Source organism: Lepus europaeus, chromosome 16, assembly GCF_033115175.1.
Source record: "Lepus europaeus isolate LE1 chromosome 16, mLepTim1.pri, whole genome shotgun sequence".
NCBI lineage: Eukaryota > Metazoa > Chordata > Mammalia > Lagomorpha > Leporidae > Lepus > Lepus europaeus.
In genome coordinates this window covers 50995632-51008054 of record NC_084842.1, presented here as the reverse complement: position 1 = coordinate 51008054, position 12423 = coordinate 50995632, and the positions used below count along the sequence as shown (strand labels likewise).

Genomic DNA, 12423 nt, shown 5'->3' with positions numbered 1-12423 from the left:
CGGGCCACAGCAGAGAGCTGGCCCGGAAGAGGGGCAACCGGGACAGAATCCGGCGCCCTGACCGGGACTAGAACCCGTGTGCCAGTGCCACAAGGTGGAGGATTAGCCTATTGAGCCATGGCGCCGGCCCCCTGTTTGTTTTTAATAGCTAGGTCTGTACTTCTGAAACCTACACAACACTAACTAAAGCTAATGGCAAATCCTGTGGACACAGGAGGGGAGATGGGTCCTACTTTTTTACTTCTTTTTTTTTTTTTTAATTCAGCATGTCCAGCTATAGTTCAGTAGAAACATGTTACATATTTGTGTGTGTGTGTATGCAATTCTTGGGTCTGATGCCTAATCTTTCTGATCAATAAACAACAACACTGTCTTGGATTTTTAACCTAGAACCTTGATTAGATCTGAGGAGGTGAATCTATTTCCTTTAGTGATTTTTTAACCCCAAGAAGATCAAGGGTCCAGTGCAGAGATGATGAGATAATTAACCCATCCTTCTGCAAAGTTCAGGACAATCAATATGTTTATTTAAAGTATCTATAGGTTTAAGAGAATCTAATATTTTTGCCTCTGATTTAACATGCTTTTTTAAAACTTGTTATATGAAGCCAAAGAGAACTTAACTAATTTTCTAAATGAAATTTATATTGTAAGAGAACTTGATTTCTCACATTTATGAGTTTAATTTATTAAATTTCCAGGATCATGAAGAGACTTACGGAGGGCTTATTAGAATTGTAGATTTGCCCTATCAGGAATGTGAAGTACTTAAAAAGTTAATTGAATGTATTCCGTTAATGAATGCAGATGAAATGTTTTAGGAAATTTAATTAACTGAGCTTATAAATAGGGATCTTTGTGTAAGGACATTTAGTAGGTTAAGTTTGAATTAAGGTGCTTGTTTGCATTTATTTAGACTTACAATATCAAGATTTACAAGTTGAATGTGAGGACTTAACTGAAAATTGGGTTTCTACATTGTACTGTTGGTGATGTCTATTTCCATTTAAAGCATGGTAGCCACAAACCTTCCCGTGGTCAAAGGTCCCCTGAGACCCGAGCAGCCCACACTGAGAGAGCACGCCTCCCCCAGTGCCCTCTGAGTGCCTCTCCCAGCCCTGAGACTTCAAGTCACTCCCTTGGAAATCCTTCCCCAACCCAACACCCGCTCCATCTAAGCCACATCCCTGTCACCCTGTTTTCTCCCTTGATGTTCCAGACTGCTGCTTCACAACACCATAATACAGAATTCTGTAAAACAAATAGAAGTTCACCAAATAAAGTGATTCAAAGGGCTGAAGTAACTAAAGAATGCTGTACCCCTATAATTCAAGGCAGGCTGGCTCAGACTGTAAATGTCTCTTTTGTTAGTTTAATATTTTGTAGAAGTAATAATAATTGCTAGAGTATATTGAATATATGCTGTATAAGGTAGGTGTTTATTGTCTCCACTGTTCAGATAATTCAGAGGTTTGGAAATATTAGGTAACTTTGTCCAGAACCAACACACTAGCAAGAGGTGAGGCAGACAAAGCTACTCCCACTTCTAAGCCCACATTTCAACCTCGGGCAGTTATTTTCTGTAGTCACTACAATAGTGTTTAGCACATACCGATAAATTCTAGTGATTGATAATAATCACTATATCTCCATTTTACTAAATTTTTTTAAAGAAAAAAATGAATGTTCCCATAAATGGATTTATCAAAAAGAATGATTTTTAAAAAGACACATAAATCAAGGTCCAAGGAAATAAAACAGCAACTCCAACCTCGGAGTATTATAATTCAAATGACCCCATGTCAGGGCCGTCACCACGGCTCACTAAGCTAATCCTCCACCTGTGGCACCAGCACCCCAGGTTCTAGTCCCGATTGGGATGCTGGATTCTGTCCCCGTTGCCCCTCTTCCAGGCCAGCTCTCTGCTGTGGCCAGGGCAGGCAGTGGAGGATGGCCCAAGTCCTTGGGCCCTGCATCCGCAAGGGAGACCAGGAGAAGCACCTGGCTCCGGGCTTCGGATCAGCACGGTGCGCCAGCCACAGCAGAAAGGCCTTTCTCTCTGTCTCTCTCTCTCTGCCTAACTCTGCCTATCAAAAAAAAAAAAAAAAAAAAAAAAAAGACCCCATGTCCACAAGCCTCCTGAACAGAGAAAGCAATGAGCAGATTACTTACTAAGCTGGTAACACTGCTGGGTGGTGAGTGTCCATTCACCAACCACCAGGCACCGTGTTAATCACTCTCACGTGTGTCCCCTTAATACCCTATAAAATCCAAACTGTGCTACTGATATGAAAAAAGTCTTATTTTCTAACTTTTCTTAGCAGGAGATTTTAATCTCTGACCTGGTCTTCCAAGAGACCTTTTTCCAGTTGAGCTGCTTCACCTGGGGTGGCAGTGTGGCACCCCCTCCTGGGTGGGGGAAGGGAGCATACTTGAGTAACAATAGCAGGTGGTTGCAGAACTGTTGAGAGTGGGTCCAGGCCCTGAACGCTATAGGGCTGAAATCAATACAGTGGGCATGGCACCTTAAGTGAGGCAGGGAGAAGACAAGACCCCCAGATACAGCCAAGGGTAGTGAGTTGGAAGAAAGAACACAAATAGCAAATGGAGAAATCTGGAAATGTGAAGTTGATGTATCATGTGACCTGTGGGTGTCGTCTTCTCTGCTCCCAAAAGACCACGTGATTCACCAAAGCTCTGGAACCTGGACTTGTTTTAAGAGGGGATGCACTGAGTCTGGCCTCTGGGTGGGCTTAAATTAGTAACAAGGTCAACCAAGGAGGTTCTCCTTCCTTCTCTGCTGCCTGGTTCTCAGAAAAGCACTCAATGCTTCAACTTGCATTGCCTACTGCCACCTGCTGGAAGAATATGCTAGTCGCAAAACATGTGTAGGGGATGGGGGCACATACTCAAACTGAAACACCCGATTTCATTACAAAAATAGGATTCGTCTCAGCTTTGCCACTCTCTGCCCATAAATCAATCCATCATCCTTAGTTCCTTATCTATATACTAAGGGGCTAAAAGTGATGAGCTGCTCCTTTCAAAAACACAATTGTAACAAAAAGAGGTTTCAAGCAGAGCTCCAGTGAACCTGTCTCAAGTTCTTCCAAGCTACAGCACTGGCCTCGCTTCTTACCTACAGCCATTTCTAAAATAAGTAAAAATATTAGTCGAAGTATAGTAGTTTGCCTATATTGTACATCCAATCTGTCACTCATTGAAACTTTAACGTCATTATTTTAAATTAAGCTTTCCACGTAGGACATAGAGGAAGACACCAGTGCCAGATGAGTGTTTGACTTCACTCTGTCACTGTTGAAAAAAAAAAAACAGTGGCTGTACAGAACAAAACAGGAATAGGTTGAAGAAGTTTCTGAGTCAACCAAACGATCAAAGATCTTGATCACTGAAGGTGCCAAGTATGTTACTTTCTGTTCCTTTCGTGACCAAAAACAGCATCAATACGTGTGTGCAGCCAAAATGTGCCAGCGTTAACTACAGCGACGCTTTGGAGGAGACTTACTCATAGATTTCTAAGTTGGTTGGTTTGTTTTCAGTCACGTAGTTGCTAGGGATAAAGCCTTCGTTCCTACAACAAAAAGAACAAAGCAAAAATCAAATACTTGGAATGTTTAGGGCATTATCGTGACAACAATCTTTTTCATCCTCAAGGATATAAAAGGAAATCACATCCATTTTACTGATTTAATTGTTAGAAGAAAATAAAACCTCTGTGCAACAAATACTCGTCTACTGACTTAATCATGTATCTTTTTTTTTTTTTTTTGGACAGGCAGAGTGGACAGTGAGAGAGAGAGACAGAGAGAAAGGTCTTCCTTTTCCGTTGGTTCACCCCTCAATGGCCACTGTGGCCGGCGCTATGGCCGGCGCACCGCGCTGATCCAAAGGCAGGAGCCAGGTGCTTCTGCCAGTCTCCCATTAATCATGTACTTTAAGAGGTTCTAGGACTCCTGAAAGATTTCAAAGAGGCAAAGTAGCTCTTAAATGATCATTTGGTGTCACAGTGGCTAGGTTAGAAAAACAGCTTCATTCTTTTCATTGCTGCAGAGTAGTCCATATTGTCAACTAGATAATCTAGTTAAGCCACTCCCTATCACAAGCAATGCTATTCAGAAATCGTTGCCTATGCCTTCTTGTGCACACGTCAGAATGGTTCTCGATGGCAGATACCAAGCAAGGAAACTGCCACATTGTTGAATACGTGCACTGTCGGTAGACACAGCAAATTGCCTTGAAGGAGGATACACCAGATTAGACACCTAGTACCAGGGCAGGGTGTTCTCAGTCACTACCACCTCCCCACATCTGAAAATACAGGAAGATCTCCAAGATTCGTTATTGAGGGAAGAAAGGAAGTGGCAGAACAATGTACAAAGTGTGATTACAACTTAGGTAAATTAAATCCATAATATCGTATGTTTCAATATGGGCATGTCAGTGCATTTTTGCAAATTATCTGGAAGTGTACCCACTAAGTGGATAATGGTGCTCATGTCTGCAGAAAAGGCTGTAGGTAAAAGCAGAATTTGGGCATGATTGGGCATGACTTGCCAATTGTTTTCAAAAACTATTCACTTATTGTTAACTATGAGGTCAAAACTAAATACTGTGTTTCTTTCAGAATCCGAAGCGTGCCAATAGGCAGCATGCCAGTTACAGTCCTGAAACTACTATGCCTTTTGGTTTTTTATTTATTTAAAAAGCAGAGTTACAGAGAGGAAGTCTACAGCCACACCACCCTGAATATGCCCAATCTCGCCTGATCTCAGAAGCTGAGCAGGGTAGGGCCTGGTTACCGCTTGGATGGGAGAGAGACAGAGAGACCTTCCATCTGCTGGCTAACTCCCCATATGGCTGGGGCTGGGCTGGGGCTGGGCCAAGATGAATCCAGAAACCAGGAGCTTCTTCCGGACTCCCGTGCAAGGGCCCAAGCACTTGGGCCATCCTCTGCTGCTTTCCCAGGCACATCTGCAGGGAGCTGGCTCAGAAGTGGAGCAGCCAAGACACAATCGGCACCCACATGGGATGCCAGCATTGCACACAGTGACTTGACCCTGCACACCACAGCACCAGGCCCTGTTCATGCCTCCTTTTCCACGGAAAAGTCTCCATCCTGTGCTGAGCCCAATCTAAGTCTTAAGAAAGCCAAACAAGGAGAGAATTTAATTCAGAACAGATTTGGTATTTTTAGATGCACCTAATACTCTGTTTTTACAATCTCCAAATGTTGGCAAATATCAAAGTGCAATGCCAGCATTCTCTCCAGGGTTCCAGACAGCCCTCAGCCCAGGACTCCTGACATCTGGAATCTGCTGGAACTGACCCTGTGAAATCTATTTGCATCCCAGGGTCTTTTTCTTTTCCAATGTATTTTAGCAGCCACTGCAATGTTTGCTTCCAAAGTTAGTTCTTGTAAAAATATATACATATGTAAAAGTAAATCAGACACTTCGAGCATAGCAAGAAAAAAAGGCAAACTGGGGATGCTTCTCTGGCACAGCAAGTTAAAGCCACTGCCTGCAATGCTGGCACCCAGTGTCAGATCACCAGGCAGAGCTGCTGCTGCTCTGCTTCTGATCCAGCTCCACGCTAACGGCGTGGGAAAGCAGAAGATTGTCCTCGTGCTTGGGCCTCTGCCACCCACGTGGACAACCCAGAAGAAGCTCCAGACTCCTGGCTTCAGCCTGGCACAATCCTGACTGTTGCAGCCATTTGGGAAGTGAACTAGTGGATCGAAGCTCTCCCTCCCTTCCTCCCTCCCTCTCTCCCTCTCTCCCCCTTTCAAATAAATACAAAAAGAAAAAAAAAAGACAAATTATCAAGTACAAATCAAAATAGGAACATCTATGGCAGAAATGATTCCTATTTTACAAACAAGTGAAAACAGAGAGCGAGCGAGCGACTTTCCCAGGGACACACAGTAGGGACAGGAGGTGACACCAGGTGGATCTCTTTCAGGGACACCGGAAACCCCTGGGCTCTCTTTGGCAAAGGGGGCAGTGTGGGAAACCCGCAGGAGATGAGAAGCCCGACAGTCTTCTCTGTGTTTGGACGTCTTCAGAGGCTGGAGAAGGAACGTGCTAAGGACGCAGCCACGTTGTCTTACCCTAAAGAGTCCCTCGCTTTCCACCAGTGACGGTCGTACTTCTCCAGGATCAGATATTCGTGTGCTCTCTTCAATGCCAGGTTACAAGGCTCTCTGGGCAGAAAATCATAAAGTGCCTTGACTCGGATCCGCTCCTCAGCAAGCTCAGAGGGTGGCAGCGGAGGAAGCGGCTTGCGCTTGGATGGCTGGGCTCGGTCCCTGCTGGACTGTGCAAACCAAGGGGGGAGTTGTTTTACTATTGTCTTGGTCATGCATACTGAGGAAGAGTCCTGGAGGTAGCCAGTTCACCTGCTGCCTCACTTCTGCCCTGCAGCGCCCCCAGGCGGAAGCCAGGATAAATGCAGGGAACGACTAACTAAACTAGCTCCTGGAGATCACCAGTTTTCTTGCTAACCTTGAAGTTTTTCATGTCACGAGTCTTAAAATATGATTTACTCTTCGTTTCACTTGCAGGATTTTTCCCTCTCGGGAGAAGAAACGCAGCCCTTTGCGTTCAGGTGCTGAGAGGCTGCGCTTGTGTTACTGCTACTCTCACTTCCTGAGAACTCTGTCCAAGCGCGGGCCGAACATGAATCCCGACCTCAAAGTGGCAGTAGCCAGAAAACCGTTTTTCCCATTCATTGCTTCAAGTTCTATCTTTAAATACAGCAGAGTAAGTTATTGACTGGTGGGTTCTTTTTTTCTTTTACTTTCTCCTCGAGAATTCATTCATGGTTTATTGAGCACATATTATGTGCCACCCATAATGTTGGGTTCTGGACACAGCAACAAACAGGACTTCATGGAGCACAGACCCTAAAACACCACACTCCCGGGTCCCCGGTGCCCGCCCCCCCCCCCCAAGCCTTCCCCAGCCCCAGGTGAAATGAGACTCACTTGATGCTTCCTTGACCACTCACTGAGCCAGGGCCTGCGGTGCTGAGCGTACTTTTCTGAAAGGTCTTCATCCTTGCTCAAGCTGATGTGTGTTCGCACTTGACTGACATTGAAAAGCAAATGGTCAGAAATGACTCTATCCAATGTATCTACCACTTCCCTGGGTTATAACAAAACTCGTAGGAAAATCGGGGTCTCTTTCCACCTGCTTCTTTTTTTTATTTTTTAGATTTTTATTTATTATTATTTTTTGACAGGTAGAGTTATAGACAGTGAGAGAGAGAGAGACAGAGAGAAAGGTCTTCGTTCTGTTGGTTCACCTCCCAAATGGCCACTACGGCCGGCGTGCTGTGCCAATCCAAAGCTAGGAGCCAGGTGCTTCCTCTTGGTCTCCCATGCGGGTACAGGGCCCAAGCACTTGGGCCATCCTCCACTGCCTTTCCAGGCCACAGCAGAGAGCTGAACTGGAAGAGGAGCAACCAGGACAGAACCGGTGCCCCAACCAGGACTAGAACCCAGGGTACTGGCGCTGCAGGCGGAGGATTAGCCTAGTGAGTCACGGCGCCAGTCACCTGCTTCTTTTAATTAGCAGATCTCCCAACTCCATATCCTTGGGAAAATTATTAACTCTCAGAATTTAATATTTCCCATCCAGAAATTAGAAATGCTAAGAGGACCTAGGGCTGTTAGGACATAAAAACCAAGGAAACATGTCACATGCTTGATACAGTGTCTGGTCCATATTAAGGGCATAAAATTATAATAATGATCGTGAAAAGTTACTCTGTGTCTGGTAGTGCATATCACTGTACGTGCACTACCTTATCATAAACAGACATAGGATAGTAGTTAGTACTGTGGGTTTCAATACCAGCTCTACCATTTCATGGTGTGGCCTTGAGTCAACAATTTAACCTAAGTCTCAATTTTCTTACCTGTAATGCGGGGATTTTAAAAACCTCCATGCTTTTAAGAGTTACGTGAGCTCATAAACATAAACGTCTTGACATCATGCCTGCATACGGGACATGCCTACCTCGTGATAACTGTTCCGGGAACATGGTGCCTTGGACGTGATTCCTACCTTTGCCGGGAACCCGCGTTTAAGATACACTGCTAGTTCTGCTAGTTTTAAGTAGATACGCGGATAACTAAGATAGGACCCTTCACCCTTGGCAGTGCAGAATAGAACACAGACGTATAAAGACACACGTGCAATAAATATTAAGTTGAGAACCAAGGTGCACGCTGTGGGAACGCAAACAGAAGAAACGAAAATCGAATAGCATCAAGTACGGATCAGAGTTGACCTGGGCCTTTAAATGAAGGAGCATTCAGCAAAGATAAAATGAGAGACGCGCTCTCAGACAGACAGTAGTTAGGAAGAGACACGGAAACTCAGCAGGTATCAGAGAAACTGTGAACGAGTTCGTTTCCAAGAAGCGGCCCTGCAAGTGGACTTACCGTTTCTGCACGGAACAGCAACAGCAGCAACAGAAAATGGACTGGATGGAATTATCTGAAAAACAGATCATTCTCACCGGTTAGAAAGCCACGCATCTGCGGTGTCGGACGCACAGGACTGGGGGTGCTGGACAGTGGGGGAGAAGAACCTGTGTAACGTGACTGTCCTGACTGTTGTCACTTGTGAAAGATAAAAAGTGTCACCAGAGGGGAAAAAAAATAAGTCATTGGCACCCTGGCCACTGTGGTTTCCCTTCTCAGGCTCCCTCCCCTGGCCTGGTCTGCGCATTTCCTCAGTCTGCACGAGAAATGACCAGTGTCTTCTTCTTGACCTTCGACAGGCCTGACACTGGTTAGCTAACAAGTGTCCTAACGAATAGGATTCCTAAAAACAACGTTCTCCTAGGAAATCTGTTGGCAGGGACTTGAATAAGGTCCATCTCATTTCTTTTATTTTTTTGAAGATCTATTTTTATTTATTTGAAAGGCAGAGTTAGAGAGAGAAAGAGAGAGAATGAGAGAGATCTTCTATCTGCTGCTCCACTCCCCAAATGGCTGCAACAGCTGGGGCTATGCCAGGCCGAAGCCAGGAGCCTGGAGCTTCTTCCAGGTCTCCCATGTGGGTGCAGGGGCACAAGCCACTTGGGTCACCATCCACTGCTTTCCCAGGCACATTAGCAGGGAGCTGAATCAGAAACATCACATTTCTTTAAAATTTTTTATTAAATAGGCTTTCAAGTTTTCTACGAAGTAAGTCCAGCTATAAACTGAATTGGCTTACTTCTCCAATGCCCACAACAGCCTGGGTCAGGCTGGTCTGGGCCCAAGCTGGGAGCCAGGATGCAATGCAGGGCTTCCGGTGAGCTACCTGCTGCCTCCCAGGGCGCACATAGCTGGGTGCTGCAGGCAGGACCTCAACGTCCAGCCCAGGTACTCTGACGTTTGTCAGCCTGCAGGTTTGAACCGTGAGGCCAAATGCTGGCCCCTAAACAGAATATATAGAGAACTGGCTATGGAATCCAGGTCATGCTTATGCTTTCATTGTCATGGTTTTCCTTTTTAAAGACCATAAAGAAATGTCAAAAGAATGTTGAATTTTCATAGAATCTGTATTTCACAATCACCTTGTACTCATACAACATCTGAAAATAAAGGGTGATGAAGGCTGTGGAGCGCATTAGAGATGGACAGTAGCTTTGAGGTTAGACAGACCTGGGACTTGAGCCTAGCCATGCGAATGACTGTATTTTGGATAAGTCCCTTTATTTCTCCCAGTCTTCATTTTTCCATGCATAGCAGTGGCATTAGACAATCCCTACCGCCCCTGAGAAGCCTTAGGGGGCAGAGGTCATCTCCAACTTAGTGACTCTGCGTAAACTCGGAGAAGCCAGCGAGCGGCCTTGGACTTCAGTGTCCTCATCCGTAAAATGAGGATTGCAGGACACTCAGCACATACACGGCCATGAGGACTGAATCCATGGACGCAAGGCACCTAGAGCAACGCCAGGTTTACAGTCAGAGGCCAATCAAGAACACTGCATTAGCTGGGTAGGTGTGAAAATTAAATTAGATATATTCTTTAAGTTCCCTGGAACATATTATCAACCAGGAACCCAACAAGAACCAAAGGTGAGGCCGGCGCTGTGGTGTAGTAGGCTAAGCCTCTGCCTGAAGTACTGGCATCTCATGTAGGCACCGGTTCATGTTCTGGGTACTTCTCTTCCTACCCACCTCTCTACTATGGCCTGGGAAAGCAGTACAAAATGGCCCAAGTGCTTGGGCCCCTGCTGCCGTATGGGAGACCAGGAAGAAGCTCCTGGCTCCTGGCTTCGGATCAGCCCAGCTCCGACCGTTGTGGCCATCTGGGGAGTGAAGCAGCGGATGAAGACCTTTCTTCCAGTTTCTCCCTCTCTCTGTCTGTAACTCCACCTCTCAAATAAATAAATAAATAATTTTTTTTAAAAAAAGAAGAATCAAAGGCTTGCTCAGAGTGGGGTAAACTGAGCAGGGCTCTGTACAAGGGGAAGTCATTACAGAGATGCAGGCAGAGCGTAGCAAAACCGCAAGCACAGTGCAGGAACCCAGGGCAGGGCCCGTGCCCCCCTGAAAATGAGAAGTCCTGAGGGGAGGGAAGGGAACTGGAGCCTGGAAGGAGAGAGTGCAGCGCACTTGTCTATCAAGGAACACAGATGGCTCAAGGAGACGTCACAGGGGCAAATCAGGAGCACAAACACCCTTGTCTCACTCTTCCGCCAGGGCGCTCCGCCAGCCAAACCCAATCAGAACCCAGATGTCAAGAGGCAGCCCACCCCGGGGCAAAGCGTGGGCTGCAGGAAGAGCTCAGGTCTCCCGGAGACCTTCAGCACAGTCCACCCTGAGCAGCCCCTCTTGCCCTTCATTTGTCCCCAAAACGGGGGACACATCGAATCCCATCAACCCCTATATTAACCCCTGACACCTGATACATGAGCTCCCCTCCGAATTCTGTAAATAATGGAGACGGAAACAAGCAGAATGCTGACATAAAACAGCTGCTATAATTCCCGCCTCTGCAGTTGTCCCAAGTACTAGGCTGAAGATCACAGATGCTATCTGCCAGCATCCACTCCATGACGCCCCTTGTCTCTACCAACACTTTGGTCAAAGGAGGTGCTTTATCAGCTCAGATATTCTCTCCTGTGGGAACCGAGTCCTTGGTTGGTCTCGACTGGTGGGGTTGCTACAGTATTTCTTTGGTCAGGACTATTTGCTGATGTCATGAAATAAAGCTAGTGCATTCCCTGAGTTACAAAGTCCTCTTTGGCCTCATTGTGAAGCGCTGACCCAGTTCCCTCCTGCTACTTAGGACAATCATCCTAGCTACACTGACCCCTCAGTGCCTGCTGGTTCCGTGGCATAAGGAACCCCAGGGGCAGCCATTAGGGCACAGCAGGTGAAGCCACTGGTTGGGAGTCCCACATCCCATATCTGGCGTGCCTGGCACCAAGTCCCACCTCTGCTTCTGATCCAGTTCCCTGCTGATGCACATCCTGAGAGGCGGCAGATGATGGGTCAAGTTCTTGGGTCCTTTCTACCAACATGGGAGAGCCAGATGAAGAGCCTGACACAGCCCTGGTGGTGGGCATTTGGAGCATAAGCCAGAAGATGTAAGATCTCTTTCTCTCTCTCCCTCTCTCTCATCTGTCTTTCAAATAAATATAAACACAATAATAAACTATTGGCCGGCGCCGTGGCTCAACAGGCTAATCCTCCGCCTTGCGGCGCCGGCACACCAGGTTCTAGTCCCGGTTGCCCCTCTTCCAGGCCAGCTCTCTGCTGTGGCCAGGGAGTGCAGTGGAGGATGGCCCAAGTAATTGGGCCCTGCACCCCATGGGAGACCAGGAGAAGCACCTGGCTCCTGCCATCAGATCAGCGCAGTGCACTGGCCGCAGTGCGCCGGCCGCGGCAGCCATTGGAGGTTGAACCAACGGCAAAGGGAGACCTTTCTCTCTGTCTCTCTCTCTCACTGTCCACTCTGCCTGTCAAAAAAAATAATAATAATAAACTATTAAGAAAAAAGTAATCCCAAAATGGCCAGAGGGCAGTCCCAACTTAAAATGTTCCCTACAGAAAGGGTTCTGCTCTCGGGCAGTGGAACCTTCAAACCCAAGGTCACAGGGGGATGAAAATAGCATGCCAGGTGGGTATCAGATGAAATAATAAGGGGGGGGGGGCGACACCATGGCTCACTTGGCTAATCCTCCACCTGTCATGCCGGCATCCCATATGGGTGCCGGGTTCTAGTCCCGGTTGCTCCTCTTCCAGTCCAGCTCTCTGCTGTGGCCCGGGAGTGCAGTGGAGGATAGCCCAAGTGCTTGAGCCCCTGCGCCCGCATGGGAAACCAGGAGGAAGCACTGGTTCCTGGCTTCGGATCGGCGCAGCACCAGCCGCAGCGGCCATTTAGGGGGTGAACC

At 46.8% G+C, this 12423-nt stretch overlaps 1 protein-coding gene across 1 annotated transcript in view; it reads right to left on the bottom strand.

The window, feature by feature from the left end:
• TXK (TXK tyrosine kinase) overlaps positions 1-8541 on the bottom strand; it is a 54972-nt gene extending 46431 nt beyond the window's left edge. The window contains exons 1-4 of the mRNA XM_062212850.1: positions 8471-8541; positions 7007-7109; positions 6131-6336; positions 3527-3592 (exon numbers count right to left, since the gene is read on the bottom strand). Coding sequence (XP_062068834.1) covers positions 3527-3592; positions 6131-6336; positions 7007-7109; positions 8471-8541 — 446 coding nt within the window. The remainder of the gene's footprint in view (positions 1-3526; positions 3593-6130; positions 6337-7006; positions 7110-8470) is intronic.
• Between the last annotated feature and the right edge of the window lie 3882 nt (positions 8542-12423).